The 17,787-nt window shown below is 37.4% G+C and overlaps 2 protein-coding genes across 2 annotated transcripts in view; both read left to right on the plus strand.

Moving 5' to 3' along the window:
* The first annotated feature begins 68 nt into the window (after positions 1-68).
* LOC135078797 (beta-1,4-galactosyltransferase 4-like) lies at positions 69-5,452 on the plus strand. The gene is made up of 8 exons (XM_063973353.1): positions 69-298; positions 503-708; positions 825-957; positions 1,131-1,222; positions 1,370-1,556; positions 1,991-2,113; positions 3,604-3,693; positions 5,203-5,452. The coding sequence occupies exons 1-8, from the start codon at positions 144-146 to the stop codon at positions 5,408-5,410; spliced, it is 1,194 nt and encodes a 397-aa protein (XP_063829423.1). The 5' UTR covers positions 69-143; the 3' UTR covers positions 5,411-5,452.
* A 391-nt stretch (positions 5,453-5,843) lies between these two features.
* The window catches only part of LOC135078807 (vacuolar protein sorting-associated protein 11 homolog), a 35,935-nt gene continuing 23,991 nt past the window's right edge, over positions 5,844-17,787 (plus strand). Inside the window, exons 1-10 of the mRNA XM_063973372.1 lie at positions 5,844-5,995; positions 6,259-6,327; positions 6,427-6,600; positions 7,454-7,606; positions 8,676-8,806; positions 9,167-9,317; positions 9,830-10,267; positions 11,249-11,524; positions 16,475-16,694; positions 17,477-17,699. Coding sequence (XP_063829442.1) covers positions 5,981-5,995; positions 6,259-6,327; positions 6,427-6,600; positions 7,454-7,606; positions 8,676-8,806; positions 9,167-9,317; positions 9,830-10,267; positions 11,249-11,524; positions 16,475-16,694; positions 17,477-17,699 — 1,850 coding nt within the window. The 5' untranslated portion in view covers positions 5,844-5,980. The remainder of the gene's footprint in view (positions 5,996-6,258; positions 6,328-6,426; positions 6,601-7,453; positions 7,607-8,675; positions 8,807-9,166; positions 9,318-9,829; positions 10,268-11,248; positions 11,525-16,474; positions 16,695-17,476; positions 17,700-17,787) is intronic.

Consider the following 17,787-nt stretch of genomic DNA (forward strand, 5'->3'; position numbering starts at 1 on the left):
ACCAAAAAGTAAGATCTTATCAAATATACTGCGTCTTTTTGCTGTTACCTATTGTCAGTCACTTTTTAGTGTCAATTTTATTGAAGGAGAAAAGTCCTTTCATACATTGCTTTCATATAAATTGTTAGGTTTATTTAGCGACTATGACGCCCCAAACGATGAAAATGCTTGTAATGTTTATCCTCGCGGCCGCCCTCTTGAACGTAACGAACTATTTGTTCTACTGCCTCTACAATCCGCAGTCGCGGCAGGCGATGAGGGTAGAAGTTCAAGTTTCGGAGCATACGAAGTTCGTAAGGTAAAAAAAATAACTGCCACTAAAATCGAGTGCCTACATTGAACGTGTAAACACCCCGTTTATCTATTACTATACTAATCAAAAATATTTTAATCAGTTTAGAGACCAATATTTTGGCACAAACAAAAAAGGTAGCCCCTAAGGGGCACTTTACATGTCTCCTTATCTTTTGGTCTAGTCATTTATCGCTTTTTGATTTACTAGGTTCATGACTAAGCGTCGAATGACTCGCATCCCAAAATGGTCCAACTTTCTGCTATGCGATAACAAGAGCTCTACCAATCCAACAAATAATAAGGTATCAGCAAGCAGCGAAGAGGACTACCGTGACCAGGGTTCCGACTCCGTATTTTATTACAATGGGATTAAAAAAGGAGAATATCTATGCCCTGAGACACCCCCAGGCGTAGGTAAGTAAATATTAGGCATCTACGTTGTGTGTGATTACGAAGTTGAGATGAGAGATACTTACCTGGGAAATTTTTGTTTTTAAACTACAAACTACTTAGTATTTTATATCATTTAGGTCCTCTGAAAGCCAATCAATTCGTCAGCCCCCAAGAAATAGAAAAACTGTACGACGTTTTGCAACCCGGTGGTCTCTACGAAGAAAATGAATGCGTTCCTCGTCAAAATGTCGCCGTTATTGTCACCCACAGGTTACCTACCAATTTGAATTTTTAACATTATAATTAAAAATTATTGATAACTACAATTACTTAGGTTTTTATGAAGATGAACGATCAGCAGTTTTTTGCACAAAAGGTCCCGATCGCGATGTTACGGTTACAGTCTCAACATCTCTTTAGTTCTTTAATTTTATTTGTTACAGAGAGCAAAACCAATTGCTTGAATTTTTGTACTCACTGCATTGTTTTCTGATGAAACAACAATTAGGATACCAGATATTCGTTGTTAAGCAAAGTAAGTATCAACCCCACGGAAAAAATCATGTAAAATGAAACACTTCACGGTCAATAAGCAAGATACCGACTGATTTAACTAGCATGTAACCTTTGCTCATATAGAACTTACGATATGATCAACCACCTAATTTAATTATTTTAAAAGGCAACCAGTCATCGCCCCTGAATCATGGCAAACTATTCAACGTGGGCTTCTCAGAAGCGCAAGGGCTGAAGAAGAGCGAGTGGAACTGCGTTGTATTCCACGACCACAACATCCTGCCTGCTGACTCGCGCAACCTCTATCGGTGCTCCGACCACCCGCTACAGCTGGTCACGCATGTTGGGAATAGGTGAAAAAAGTGTAATTTATCTAATTATATAGGCCTTTGGGGTTCGTGTTCGAACATAGGCCTCCTCTTCAACCTTTCATCGACTTTTGTCCCTGGCCACTAGCATCCAGTTTATTGCAGCTTGTTGCCGGATATCTTCTGTCCATACTTATTTTAGGCAGTCTTCGTCTGAAAGGATAATACATAGTTCTTAAATACATAGTTAAATACCTATATAGGTCATATTTCAACTTTGTAACGGAAAAGAAGCAGTGATACAGCAGGATTTCAAGACTGACCCGGCGATTGTTCTTTTTCTAAAACTTATCAAGCTGTTTAGCAAACAAACAAACTTTTGCAGTGGTTTATTCTGTATTCATCTTCATAAAATAAGGAATAAATAACTTAATTATGATAAACGACAATACAGTTCAGTTCACGCTTGCCACTTGCAGGACGTACGAATATGAATTCGGAGGAGCTATCGCCGTAAAACCTGAGCAGTTTTTGAAAGTTAACGGATTTTCAAATGAATACAACATTCGTAATGATGCCATCTTCGAAGATTTACAGAAAAGGTGAGCGTTTTTCGTGATCATAGTGTAATGTGACAGACTATTCAGCGATATTAAGTATTTTAAGTTTGTTATTAAAAACCCAAAACAATTGACGCGGAAGCGCAGTTGAAGCTGTAGGTTTAGGTACTTACATAGATAAAAACTGCACAACGTGCACAAACTCGAGCAATAAATTTTATTCATAGCTACAAACTTTTTCAATCTATATATATGTCACCGGAAAATAACAAGACTCGTAAGTTGATCAATTTTCTAGGAAGTTGATCAACTCTCGGAAAATAACAAACGGCAGTTGAAATGTACTATTTAACGCATCGAATTTTAGCTAATTGGTCAACTTACGGTACCTAGCCGTAATTTAATAATTAACTATATTGCTACAAGTAAAATCATCCACAAATGGGCCAATCGTTGCCCAGTGTACTATTTGACGGTACACTATTATCCGTCACTTAATACACTTTTCTCTGATTGGTCGACAGCATTAATTATAAGCATTTAGCAAGTGTTATTCATTAAGTTACAAACACTTAGATTATATTGTTTTAATATTTACATTTTAGAGATAGGGATATTAAAGTTCGTCTATGCTTTATAGTTAAATAAATGAAAAATGTTTAAAAAAAATATATTGGAGCTTAGAGTTTTATTATTGTAAGTTATATTAATAATAAGTAAGTTTTTTTATTTCTACTACTACAGACTGCATTTCACTCATCATAAATAAAATGACGCGTTATAATGAAAATTATTACCACACAAAACAACAATTGCTAATTTTACTACTTTAAATAAAGAAAATAGATAGATTTGTTTACGTTTAAACCGGTAATGGCCGCGGCCGGGTGGCGGGGAGCGGTATAAAAGCACGGGAGTCTTTTAACCAATCAACGTGCACCTTGCCTTTGTCGGATGATTTAACGGCAAGACGCCGTAAATTAATCAACTTACTATAATACATACGTTAAATAGTACATTTCAACTGCCGTTTGTTATTTTCCGAGAGTTGATCAACTACCTAGAAAATTGATCAACTTACGAGTCTTATTATTTTCCGGTGACATATATAAAAGAAAGTCGTGTTAGTTACTCCACTTATAACTCAAGAACGGCTGAACCGATTTAGCTGAAAATTGACAGGGAGGTAGTTTAGAGCCAGGAGAAGGACATAGGATACTTTTTATCCGGTTCGAAATTAAAAAAAAAGTCTGCTTATTTATTGCCATTAAGGCGGAACAAAGTTCGCCGGGTCAGCTAGTTTGTAATAAAATGGCGCGCGTATATTTTACCCGCTAGTACACGATACGACCACAGATCAAAAAAGTATAAAATCGTATGAGCATCGTACTCGTCGTCGTACGAGTATCGTATAGAAAAAACGATAAAGCTGCATTACGAGATACCCAAATGTATTGACAAATCATTTCATTTATTTAATGTGTCTTTAAAAAATATATGTTTCAGTATAAAACAAACATTGATGATTACAGATTACAACATGCTAATTTTACGACTGTAAAAAGCGCTTCTTTTGGAAAATATGAACGAGTGGAAAATAGCGATGAACTCTATGAAACGAGGTAAGCGATTGATTATGTATGATCAAAGGATGATGGGCATATTGGGCGTTAAACCAGGCCTGTTCATCTCCGCGAGTTTACATCGAAAACAAAACACGCACGATGGCCCACCTACAGGAGGGCCATTCGACAAGGCCTCACATACGAGCGAACATTGACTCACGCACGCGTATTCTTGTGTATGATGGAAGAAAATAAAGAAAATGGTGTACCAAATACTGTGCAGTATTTAACTGCCTAAATAATAATAAAAACACAGAATGTACTTTTTTAAGTTGCCTCAAGACACTGAGAGGTAAATAAGTAGTTAATATTATTCATGATAATTCATGCTAAATCATGTATTTCCTCCGCCATTTTCCGCAGTTTGGCACCTCACGTCACATCATTTTACCGAAGTCAGCCCTATAGCTTCGGCGCAGTGCCGATCACTGACGTTTGTCAACAAAATGGTGCTTGACTCTTGAGACAGGCTAAATTACACCATATTGTTAATGAAATTGAGCATACATTTTTTTAAATACCTTCGCGAAGTAAAACTTCTGTACGTAGTACTTATTATTATTCTGTGGTTAAACCAACAGAAACAAAAAGTGTACTAAATTTAAGCTTAATACTAGTACTTTATTTTATAGTATGACAACAATCCTGAAATACGCGGGGATACGGAGATAGAGGTCATTGAATATGCAAAGTTTCTATAGTATTTCACATCACACTAGGGTAATAAAAATAGTATTAAGTCAATTAGTTGCTTGTATCGATCATATTAATAGTATTGTATCATATCTTACTATCGATTCTATCGATTAAGTATGTAAGTATACCGAATAAATCACAATCGATTATTCGATTGCAATAATCGAGTATAATGCTGAAAATAAGGAATCAAACTAACAATCAAATGATAGTGATGATGGTAATCAATAAAATCGATTAATCGAATTGTTAATCGATAAATCGTTATTTGGCAATATCGATTAATAATCGATCCGTGATCGATTATACGACAACACTACAGCTTAACTGGTAGAAATCCCATTGAAACATGACTGTGTTCATTTTATTTCTCTAAATGGTATCTACGAGTAGGTGTGGTCCTACGCACGTAATATAGAACATGGTACTTATTTTATACCATTTGTTGGCCCCACTCCTTAACTATTGGACATAATAATTGATAAAATAACTTAATGTTTCAATATAGGTATATTAATTAATAATATTTTTTGTTTGCGCAATAAAACACCTATGACTATTATACATTATGTCAATTTCCGAGCAAACCCGGGAGTTTTTGGTAGTTAATTATATGAAAATATATTTCTGATACTAAGTCCTAACAAATGATAGTAGTTACATTTCTGTTGGTTTTACGCCCAGATTCCATAGAAAAGTGCCCATCATCCTTTAAAGCATCAATTTCATTCAAAGTATCTTTAACTTTCTCAAGTGTTTCTTCACTTTAGGTTTTTTTAATAATTATCTGGAATATTTTGTGTTTCCCAGATATCACCAAGCAATGCAGACCTCGGCACCTTTGAATCTCATCGATGGACTTTCCACGCTTTCATACATTTTAAACATCATCGATCTGAAGCCCCTATACACGTTGATCGATGTAGATATTGACAAACTTCCAGTTAACTCCACCAGTATTTGGAACCGGTTACTAAACCAAGTTACTACTGGTGCAGTAACAGTGAATAAGACTTAAAAATTATGTAATATCAAAATTTACTGGCAATAAAGTTACGCAAAGAATGGTTTGAGTATACTTTTTTCTCAATTTTAAAGTAGATGTATTGTAATAACCCTTATTCCTTAAATCCTTACAGTTATTCAATTTCACTGGTCGGAATATTAGGGATCCTTCTGCTCTATATAACACTCCCGAAATAATAGAATGATAAAACAAGAGGACCACATCAACATCATTTTCATTTTCTTCATGCAACAGAAAGATAATTATGATAACGACGTTCTTTATTTAAAAAAATAACAGCCTGTATAATATAATAGAGCTGCTCCTCTACATGCATAATATGAGAAACCTCCGATTAATTAATCGTTTTCCTTTTCAATTGATACGTAGGAGCATCTCTATTGATTGTGACATTGACAGTTGTTTCATCTGACTGTAATGACAGTGACACATACATTCAGCAGCAGTGTATTTTGTGCAACAAAAGGAGGAAAATAATTAAGAAACTGATAAAATTTAATCGTTTTTCACGAACAAAATGTTAAAGTTGATTATTTTAATGAATTAGTTTCGAGATACGCCATGGCTTTTTTAGAGGTATGATTGGTTTAATGTGTTATTCGTGCTATAACATTCGGATTACTAAATACTATTTGCCTTTTACTTAAATTTACGCCCTACGATTTGTTTGGAGTGCATTCGTTTGTTAATAATTAGGCACAACATTTGTTAGCTAATATGATGTACAGCTCATTATTATCACAAAAGACTTCTAGCGTAGATAATTGGGTACTTATAATGGTATTGATCATATTAGTCATTTAGTAGGATCAGTTTTATATTCGTTTTATTGTTTTCAGTGGCGTCGATTCACTTTCTTTGATACTCACAAGAATGTAGACAACGGCAAGATTGCAGAATGTCTTCAGGTATGTTTTATTGTAATCTGTGCTTTTAACCAGAGATTAAAATGACTCAGTTTATCAAATTTGATTATAATTAACCTTTAAAATGTTACATACTTCTAGGACACTCACGTAACAGTCTCCACAAGTGGCAACGGTCACGTAATTCTGTGCGATGTGACGGGCTGGGCACACCTCATCACCAGGTCTTGGGAGGTGACTTCGTTCAAGGCCTACGAGCTCACCGTCAGCCTTGCTCAGCAGCTGCCTCATGACCCGTACTTGGTGACTATTGGTGTGAGTAAAAATTTACATAAATGATGTATTCATATACCTAGTTAAACCAGGCCTGTTCATCTCCGCGAGTTTACATCGAAAACAAAACACGCACGATTGCCCCCTACAAGAGTACTATTCGACAAGGCCTCACATACGAGCGAACATTGACTCACGCACGCGTATTCTTGTGTATGATGGAAAAAAATAAAGAAAATGGTGTACTAAATACTGTGCAGTATTTAACTGCCTAAATAATAATAAAAACACAGAATGTACTTTTTTAAGTTGCCTCAAGACACTGAGAGGTAAATAAGTAGTTAATATTATTCATGATAATTCATGCTAAATCATGTATTTCCTCCGCCATTTTCTGCAGATTGGCACCTCACGTCACATCATTTTACCGAAGTCAGCCCTATAGCTTCGGCGCAGTACCGATCACTGACGTTTGTCAACAAAACTTCTGACAAACTTGCTTGACTCTTGAGACAAGCTAAATTACACCATATTGTTAATGACATTGAGCATACATTTTTTTAAATACCTTCGCGAAGTAAAACTTCTGTACGTAGTACTTATTATTATTCTGTGGTTAAACACACATTAGAGTATTACCTAATTTTTGTTGCAAAATCTAGACTAGAGTTTACTGTCCAAGAATATTATGATCCAAAGGCCTATAAACTTTTATGTGGTCATCATAAACATTTTTAATTACTTTCGCATTTTACCTAGTGCTCGTGGAATTGGTTACTCAGATTATAATGCATGACTGAACATAATGTACAAATCATTATTAACTATAGCTACATTTTTTTATAGTTATTTTTTTATAAGCTCAAAAGAGATTTATTACTATTTATCTTTCCAGGATGACGAGTCCGGTGTGAACCCCCTAATCAAAGTGTGGGACTGGTCCCGCAGCGACCGGCACGGGAACCCCACATGCGTTAGAGTATCGCGAGCGGTACCCTCGCATATGAGGCCCACACCGGCTACTGCTTTGCAAGTGCATGACAATAAGGTGATGATAGATTTAAGTCGAAAACAAAATAGTTTTTGATATTTTTGAGATAACGTCAAAAATCTGTCATCATCATCATCAGCATTTTAGCCACAGCACGTCCACTGCTGAACATAAATCTGGCATCATCATCATCATTTCAGTGATTTCAGCCACAGCACGTCCACTGCAGAACATAGGCATCCCCCAATGACTTCCACATCGCACGGTTGGTAGCGGCCTGCATCCAGCACCTTCCTGCTATCTTTATCAGGTCGTCGGTCCACCTTCAGTCGGCCGATAGGGCAGCAAGGTTCTGGAGTGGAGGCCACGTACCGGAAAATGCAGCGTGCGTCGTCCACCCACAAGGTCGACTGACAACCTGAAAATCTGGCATATTCTTGAGAAATCTAGCACATTTTGTGAAAAAAATCTCTTAGCTAGCTTTTTTTAAATTACAGAATCACTTGGTAACATGTGGGTTAGGTGAACTTATGGTAGCCATAAGCAGCTTTTCCAGCTTCACCAGACTAGGTGATTCCAGATATTTTTTGCTTTCAACCTCAAGCAACAAAAAAAATGTTTGAAAACTTTTTTCTTATCATATCATGAATTTACCTTACATCGAAAGAATCTAAAGACAAAATACGTGACTGGTTATTAAATCTAAATTACGATGAGATTTAGAAAATTCTCCAATATCCTACATAAAACAAACCTTTGCATGCACGCACACACATATACTTACCTCACACATACTTGATTGATTGTGGTAAACAAACATTAAACCTACTTTTTTAATTTAATTTAATTAGATTGTTTTGTTCTTTTCCTGTTAAAAGAATTATGATACAGATCCTCGGGAGGAAGGCGCAGGCAGCTGTGACACAGTTTATACTAGTACGGCTGCCGACGTAACCTAACCCAATAGTTCACTTGAATTGTAATCTCTAAATAGGTTAAGACTTACTGTAATTTTGGAGCGAATAAATAACTTATTATTATTAACTTATTATTATTTGTTACATTATTAAATAAAATATGTGTAGGCAAGTAATAAAAGATTACATTACACTTCTATGGATTACAGAACCTGCTTGCCGTTGGATTCCAAGATGGTTCGGTGTCGCTATTCCGCGGCGACATCGCGCGGCAACGCAGCGGGAAAATGAAGACGTTACCAGACTCCGGCACCAGTCCCATCACTGGACTAGCTTTCAAGTAAGTGTTTTATATCATTTGCCACATGTTATGTTATTCCTAAAATAATCCACATTATGAAGAAGAAAATAGTATTACAGAATTCAATGCGTAGAACAAATAATAATTGATAGAATTAGGCTGAGTTGCACCTCCTAACTTTGACCGTAACTTTGGCGATAACCGGTGCTTTTGTATGGAGTTTGACAGATTTCTGACGTTTGTTAAAGTCAAAGTTAGATGTTGCAACCCAGCCTTAATTAAGCAAATTAATCTGTCAATATCTGTCGAAATTAGTTCTTTTTCTATCTCCATCAAAAAGTATTGTTGTAGCCATTTATTTTGAGAAAATAATATTTTTTGTCTGGTCTATTCCTTCAGGGGTGCAGACAAGTTGTTCGTGGTATCCCGCGCTTGCATCATGCTTTACTGGCTGAACTCTGAGCGCTGCGTGACCCTGGACGCCAAAGGCGCGGCGCCCGGGTGTTGCGTGCTTGCCGACAAGCACCGCCTTACAGTAGCTATTGACGATGTAAGTACACATATTCTACTACCCCTGAGCACATGTTCCACTACTCCCGGGCACAAAATACTATCGCGGCGTTCATATTACACTAAAGCCCGGTCTGTGAGCACGTAGAATTTTGTCCAATGACCCCAAGCTACCCATCCTTATCGCTCGCGCGTAATTATATTGCTGTCGCGACTGTGCGACTGGCGCCCGCAGTGAGTTTGCGAGCGCGACACTCGCACACTCACTGCGGTTGCTTGGGGTCATTGGACAAAATCCTACGTGCTCGCAGACCAGACTATACCTCCAAGCACATATTACATTACACTCACGCACATGATATTATACTACGGGCACTATGGCGCGCGCGTCTGATGCTGTACTGGATAAACTCTGAGCGCTGCGTGACGTTGTGTGGCACATGTTATACTGACCCCGGAATTATATTATTCTGGGCCAAATTATACGATCCAGGGCACATTTTGTACTTTTCCCCGGCACATATTAAAACATTAACACACTTATAATTTCAGGCCATATACTGCTACACGACGGAAGGCCGCGGGCCGTGCTACGCTCTCGAAGGCGAAAAAGTGCGGCTCAACTGGTTCCGATCATACCTGGTCATCACCACCAACGAACCAGCTCCTAAAACCGCTGCGTCTACCAGCACTGCCCCCGCCCCTAAATCCCACCACATAACTATCTTAGACATCCAGAACAAATTCATCGTCTTCTCCAAAACATTTGAAGCTATCGACGCTGTCATCACAGAATGGGGCTCCTTCTATCTCCTAACAAAGAATAAAGAGCTGATATACTTGGACGAAAAAGACCTACAATCGAAGCTGTCGCTGCTATTCAAAAAGAACCTCTATGACGTGGCGATAAGGATAGCGAGCAGTCAGCATTACGATGTGGAGGGGCTGACTGAGATATACAAGCAGTATGGAGACCATTTGTATAGTAAGGTACCTAACATTCTTTGGAAACAAATAATACACTCGACGTCAAATAAATCGCACCTCCCGCGAAAAGCATTTTCAAACGTATGCGTCCCCACTTCCCACCAATATTGGTACCATTTAAAAGCCTAGTTCTAACCTTCATTTCATTAAAGGAAAGGGTGTTTACCCCAAAAATGTGTCTTTATAAGGATCCAGAGTCACTTCTTCAAAAAATAGGTAGTTACGCTAGAGCCAACTTTTATGGCTATAAAACTGTTAAGTTGGGTTTAATTGCTATCCATCTGTTAAAGAGGACACGTGAGATCATTATTTGGTTAATTAACCATAAAAATTGGTCTAATTGATCCCATAGGTGGGCCCAAAGTGAGGTATTATTTCAAGCCACATATATGTTAATCATTTATTAAGAAATTAAATGTGTTTTGCTTTAAGGATATTTATTGGGCTTTCAAATAACACCAATATTATTGGGGCACCATGATTGTGTCAGAAGAAAATCGTTAAAGTTCGCGTCGCGGAAGGTGCGGTTTATTTGATGTTGAGTATAGTATCATTGCTAAACGTAACTAGGAATAAACATGTTCTAAAATGTTTGATGTGCACATTAAATAGACCCAGAAACACGACGTTGGATTGTGTTTATTGCGCATAGATCCAAGATCAAAGTAACAAAGGGCGAATTGAAAGTCACATAAGCCTAGGCGCAGACCACCGAATTTTAGTTGGCCGATAGTTGAGCCCGATTCTAATTTTTATGAAGAACTGGGGTTGTTAATCAGTACATCTCCATACTGATTAACAGCCCGACTCAACTATCGACCAACTAAAAATCGGTGGTCTGCTCTTGGGCTTACTAGTCCTGACAACGTAATGGTACTCATATTAAATCTAGAATTTTTCCCCAATGCGGGCGCTACTAGCCCCCTTAACCCTATTCTTCTAAACCTCAAAAACATTGTTTCCAATACCGCTTTTTTCCCACAGGGCGACCTAAAAGGCGCGATCGACCAGTACGTCAAAACGATCGGCTGGCTAGAGACCTCCTACGTCATCCGCAAGTATTTAGAATCCCGTCACTTAGAACCCCTAGTGTTGTACCTTGAGGAACTCCACAAGAAAGGCTACGCCACTGAAGACCATACTACATTATTGTTGACTTGTTATGTGAAAATAGACCAGCACGATCAGCAAGGGAAGCTGAAGGAGTTCATCAATTCGAAGGACAAGGCGATTGATTTTGATGTGGACGTCGCTATAAAGGTACTTTATCTTTAACCTTAACTTTGAAGGATTTAATTTAAATAACTGTAATATTTTTCATTGATGTAAACTAGTGAGCAAAACGGCATCCTTAGTTTTAAGTTTAGAAATAGTTTTTGCCTATTTCCTTTTCTATGATTTTTTTGACAAAGGCAATGGACAACACGCATAAGTTGTAATGTTAAGTTAAATTATGACTTAATTTAAAGTTTAGATCACACACATTACACTAGTTTTTATTTCACCTCAATCCATCCAGTATTACCGAAGATAGAGCCTCGAGAAGTTTACGGACATTTTAAAATTTTCAAAAATTTCCAATATTCGCGCGTGACGTCACAACATGATTTTGCAGCCCCCGCACGTTAACCCATTTACCACTTTTTGTCTTTTCCAACTAAAATAAAATTTTACCTAACTGACAACTGTTGTTTGTTGTCATCGTTCAATCACATTTCAAACTAGGCGCTAAAAAAGTAACCATTATTATGCCACCTATTGCCAATTTTGTGCACTATGAAGCCATTTTTACATTTATGCACTTAAATATAAATTTTCTGGAAAAATAACCAAGTTTGTGTCTCTGTGCTCAATAACGAGTAAATAGTCCAGTTATTTGTTAATTTTACTTGGAAAGTTTTCCAGATTTTTTGAAAATTGGTGAATAAATAGATTTCGCTATGTTCTTTCCGAATTTTGTGACCTCGTTTATAGACGCGCGCGCGCCCGCCTTATTGAAAAAAATCCGCCTTATAAAGGTTTTTGACAACTACTTTTTTCATTTTATAATTTTTGGGACATAGACAAGCTAAGAAGCTTTGATAAATGTGATAAATTTCATGTAATGTAAGTTAAATAGATTTAGAGTTGTGAAACAGTCAAATTAATGTATAGCCTGACCAGGAACATAAAAACCTTCGCCATGTTGCGGAAAACTAATGGTACTAATTTCTTTTAATGGCAACAGTAACTGAAAACTTCATTGACATGTCACCTTGCATGTCAGTCTATTGCTGTCAAAGTGTAAACAAACTTTATTTTAAATGTGTGCAATTGATTTTGTGAATTAAATTGCTAAATTTTTTTATAGTCGTGAAAGAAAAGTGGTTCACAATGTGTTACAGTATTTGTCGAAGAGAAATACTAAAAGTTCGGATAATATTTTCATTGAATAATGTTTCCGACAAAGGTTATCAAATTGACTGACATGTTTATCTTATAGTACAGTCCACTATGAAAATTAGCTGTTGTTTGTTTCAACTACCTATTTTAAAGTTTTTTGTCAATTTGTAAGTGTTGAATTTTATGGAATTGGAAAAAAGTACCGAGTTTGAAGCGTTCATGAGCAGATATTGTAGTTGAATATTCAAGTTCTGAATTTGATTATTGATGAATAATAAAATAAATCCTACTATCTCGATAGATGGTTTAATTTAATTTATTTAAACCAGGTTACCTTTAATAATATTTTTTCGTTAATTTATGAAAATATCAAATTAGCCCGTAATCCTGAATCCTGGTACATAAATTTAGCCTATTAATTTAACACAGGTACGACTGTACTCAGTGTTGCACTATCAAATGCAATTGAGGCGCCTCTATGCCAGGGTTTTTATGTTCCTGGGCGGGCTATACCTGCTAAATTGCGAGTTATTTTTTCTTTGACAGGACACGCTGCCGGGTGTCCTAAATATGCTGAAGTATACATTTTTTTTTGTCTTGTTTGTTTCTACATTACATAATTGTATTCTACTAATATTATAAATGCGAAAGTTTGGATGTCTGGAAGTTTAAAATAAAGTAATGTTTATTTCTCACCAACATAACAGATAATATTATGATAACAAACAATCAGGAAAAACAAAAAGTAAGAATGTTGGTGGGTTGATACCTGAACTAGAAAGATTCCTGTGTCTCAGGTTTGTTACTCTTTCACGCAAAAAGTGCTCAACGGATTTTGTTGAAACTGTACAATATTATTGTTTTGTTTGTAACCCAGATTAACATATAGGCTATAATTTATGCCGATCTGTGACACTAAATTTCACGCAGGTGAAGCCGCAGGCAAAAGCTAGTCGTGAAATAAATAGGAAAGTTTAAGGTTCTGAAACGTGGTCGCTTACTATGGGCCTCATAAGAAGGCTCAAGGTCACCCGAAGGGTGATGGAGCGGGCTATGCTCGGGGTTTCCCTGCGTGATCGAATCAGAAATGAAGAGATCCGCAGGAGAACCAAAGTGACCGACATAGCACGCAAATTGCTAAAATCAAGTGGCAGTGGACGGGACACATAGCTCGTAGAGACAGACAGAGTTGGGGCAGAAAATTTCTTGAGTGGCGACCACGGGCTGGAAGACGTAGCGTGGGCAGGCCTCCTACTAGGTGGACCGACGATCTGGTAAAGGTCGCGGGAAGAACCTGACTTCCAGGACTCGGACCAGGACTGTTCATTATGAAAAACCTATGGAAAACCCAAAGGCCTCTCGCCTTTGTCCAGCAGTGAACGTCATTTGGCTGTAACGACGAAATAGGAAAGAATGTAACTATCAAAAATCTTCTCTAAGGCAGCATTTTTCCAATTTCGCAACGAGCGCGGCAATCACACTTAACTAACAGAGAGCATAGCGAAATCTATTTTAATCACCAATTTTCAAAACTCCCGGAACACTTTCCAGGTAACCACGTTAATTTGTACCAAACGACTGGACTACAATTAAATTGATATAAAAATTTGGGTACATCTTCTCAAAAACAAAAGAACTGGTGCTAAAAGGGTTAAGTGACGTTTTGACATTTGTAGAGGGCCTTGTAGAAGGGGAGGCTATGGTGCTGAATGTGGATTAACTCGAGTGTCATAGTAACTTATTAGACTGCTAAGCTTGATGATAAAAAGAAAAATATTTTATTCAATGTACATAGTCTGGTCATAAGTTCTGTCATATGATAATAACTTTTGAATTTTGAATGAAGGTTTCAAAAACATTTTTTACTGAATTAGAATTACAAAGAAAAAATGTGCGTTAGTTCGAATTTTATTGTATGTGTAGTGGACGCATAAAGAAGTCCGAACTGCAGTTGTCACGTTGCATTGCTACGCGCCAAAGCAGATTTTCGTTGTGCTGAAAAAGTTTAGTTTATCTTTTCATTAAATGATAGGTATAGGTGTACCAGAATCTCATGGCAAACAAAAATATTGGAAAAGTGTGTCTTTCATATGGCAAATGACTATGGCTTTATTGTCACCTGTTAAAGTAAATCAAGTGAACTGTCAGTCTCTGCAGAAATTTTGTAATCTCTTCATGCCTATTTGTTATTTTTGTGAAAAAGTCGAAAAAGCTCAAGCAAGTCATATTGTTTTCAATGTGTATTGTAAAATAAGGCATAATTCAAAGTCAATCTTTGATTTTAAAGCGCGTCGTTGAGTTGACAGTAAGTTGGAGTGAAATTGGATACATTTAGTTTATTACCTAACTGCGTCAGAATTAGGGTTTTTTTTTAAATATTATTCTTATAATAGCTGTTTATCGGGGGTTTCAGGTGTACCTCACAAATTGGTGCAGAGGAATGGTGAAAATGTTATGACCATGTAAATAAAATTGAAAAAGATTTCATCAAGTAAGATGTAAGATAGAATAATTGAAATGGTGGAAGAGCAATTTATAATAAATACCTCTTTATCTTGATCATCTATTGAAGAAAAGTGGAATCCTTGGAATCGTTTTCTAGTTCTGAATGAAGTGATTAGTTATAAGTATGATACATAATAAAATTAGTTACATAAAGTAATATACGATTTACTTATTTTTCAAGACATTTCCCTATTATTATTACTGACGGGATTGCTACCATGTACCTTAGTTTTGAGTTTCCAATATTTCGGCACTGTTGCAAGCGCCATGGTCACGGGGTAACTGAAGAAATTAAAACCAGACATCGTTCAGATGTGCGTTCAAAAGACCTGAGATTTAAAAAAAATCCCACGTTTTGTTTAAACAGTAAGCGAAAAAAAAGTGAAAATGGAATACAAAATGATAAGGTATGGTAAATGATAAGTCTTTATCAATGAAGAAGCAGAAGTTCAATTTCATGTGTCCTCCATCTAGGCTAGTTTCCATCGTCACTCAAAGTTTGGCTGCGGTCTCAAATTTGAGCTTAGTTAAGGTATTTTTTGGGTGAGAGGCATAAGAACTAACGCCGTTTTATATCAAAAATTCATACTTAAAGATAATCAACCAGGTACAAAGTATTTCCTTGTATGTTAGTCTGCCACTCTTTAGTAAGTCCCGAAATCCCCGCTTCGGCTCCCCTACTAACCATTCTAACCATTGTACACAGATAATATCTTACATGCAGCTTTTCATGTTACTACGTCACATTTTCAAAATCCGCGCGGAAAATCGCTCCTAGCGGAAGAGCGCACTTTGAACTTGAATATTTCAGTCATTTTTAAAGATATCAAAAAAGTAAAAATACAGTATTCATTCTAATTTTTTGTAGTATTTTTTGGCATCTTCAACAAAAATTGTGCGCCATGTCCATTCTAATACAGATAGTCTTAGTTTCCATCTGCTCCGAGTCTTCATAATTTCATACAGTACGTTCCATTATAGTCAGTTAAGCACGGAAATACAAAAATATTGACCCAAAAGTTCTCATAATAAATCTTAACTTTAGAATTCAGCGAGGCTACTCCGAAAAACGTTATCCGAAGTTTCGAATATTGCCATCCCTCTCACGCAAAGCGAGATGCTGGCATGAGCGACTGTGACAAAGAGAACCGAAACTACGTAAACGACGTTTCGGAGTAGCCCTCATGATTTGAATCAAAATTACATGTACTCATTCTTGAATGAGTGACTAACAGCGATAATCCTACCTTAAATCAGTACCTCTCACTCATACCCTACAATGAACGAGCGAGACAACGTCATTCATTTTATTTTCATCTGCAGGTAGTCCGTCAAGTGAGCGTAGACGACGCGTTATCCTTAGCAGCGGTACACAAACGCCACGACTGGTACCTCAAGATGGTTCTAGAAGACAAGAAGGACTACAAACGCGCGTTGGACTACATGCACGACTTGGAGTTTGACGACGCGGACTTGTATATGAGGAGGCACGGGCATTTGTTAATACAGCATGAGCCAGAGGAGAGCACAAAGTTCTTGAAATGTAAGTATTTTATCTGTGTCTGTAATCAAGTAGATTAAGCTTCAAAAAGAAATGTACGATGAATTTTGAACTTTATTTGTGTCTGCATAAAATTCTAAATGGTTCTTTCGAAGCAATTCTGTCTATACATACACATATTTTTCTTTATGACGAAAAGTTTGTCAAGAACTTTGTGAAGTACGTTATAGAAATGAATTACAAAACACAAGATATTTTTTTTCTTAAGATAGTTTTTGCAATAACCCTAGCTGTGCTTCGGGACAATAACGTGAGCCAATGCTAAGAAGTAGCGCACAAAACTAAGATTTGTTCGATACAGCACTGCGAGCACTCCTCAGTGCTCCATTCTACACTCAGTCCTGTAACGGAACATACTGTAAGACTACAGACTTTTAGTCGACCAATAGTTGGGTCCGATTCTAATTTACGTGAAGAATCGGCAGATGTGCACTATCGTACATGTCCATAATGATTAACAGCCCGACCCAAGTATCAGCCGACAAAAAGTCTTTAGTGACTCAAAATGTGCATTTTACACCCAAATGTCTCTTGGTGCGTCCACACTTGGCGAATATGCTCGCGCGGCAAACTCGACATCTTGCTCACTCAAGAGCAGGGTGAGCAGGATGTGGAGTTTGCCGTGCGAGCATATTCGCCCAGTGTGGACGCACCATCTCTACAACGGTCTGCACTAACTGCAGCTTAGGCCGCGTAGAATAGAAAGTATTCCAAAATAACCCTTATTTAAATGCACTTTAAAACCCAAATTCCTTTCCCCCCAGCGCTCTGCACGGACTACAGGCCGCGTAACAAGCCGCTAGTCGACGAAAGTACACTCCAGGGCCGCACTCGCTCGGCCGAGCGCGCGCTGCCCGACGACTACATACATATGTTCCTCAGCAACTCCGAGCGGCTCATAGAGTTCCTCGAGCATATGACCGCGGCTCAGTTCGAGTGCTCGAAATTAGTCTACAACGCGCTCATAGAACATTACATACATGTGTGGTAAGTGTCTAAAATGTCAGCAACTTTTTGGCGTGTCAGCAGCTGTCTTATACGTCAGCGACTACGAAACGCTCATAGTTTCTGAAAC

The sequence above is a fragment of the Ostrinia nubilalis genome, chromosome 15 (genome assembly GCF_963855985.1).
Source record: "Ostrinia nubilalis chromosome 15, ilOstNubi1.1, whole genome shotgun sequence".
Taxonomy (NCBI): Eukaryota; Metazoa; Arthropoda; class Insecta; order Lepidoptera; family Crambidae; genus Ostrinia; species Ostrinia nubilalis.

Bases quoted from the DNA above. Each gene is read 5' to 3' on its own strand.
- LOC135078797 (XM_063973353.1), top strand. From the start codon at position 144: ATGACGCCCCAAACGATGAAAATGCTTGTAATGTTTATCCTCGCGGCC. The intron at 709-824 runs GTAAGTAAATAT...TATATCATTTAG, and splicing joins TGAGACACCCCCAGGCGTAG to GTCCTCTGAAAGCCAATCAA. The intron at 1,557-1,990 runs GTGAAAAAAGTG...TGCCACTTGCAG, and splicing joins GTCACGCATGTTGGGAATAG to GACGTACGAATATGAATTCG.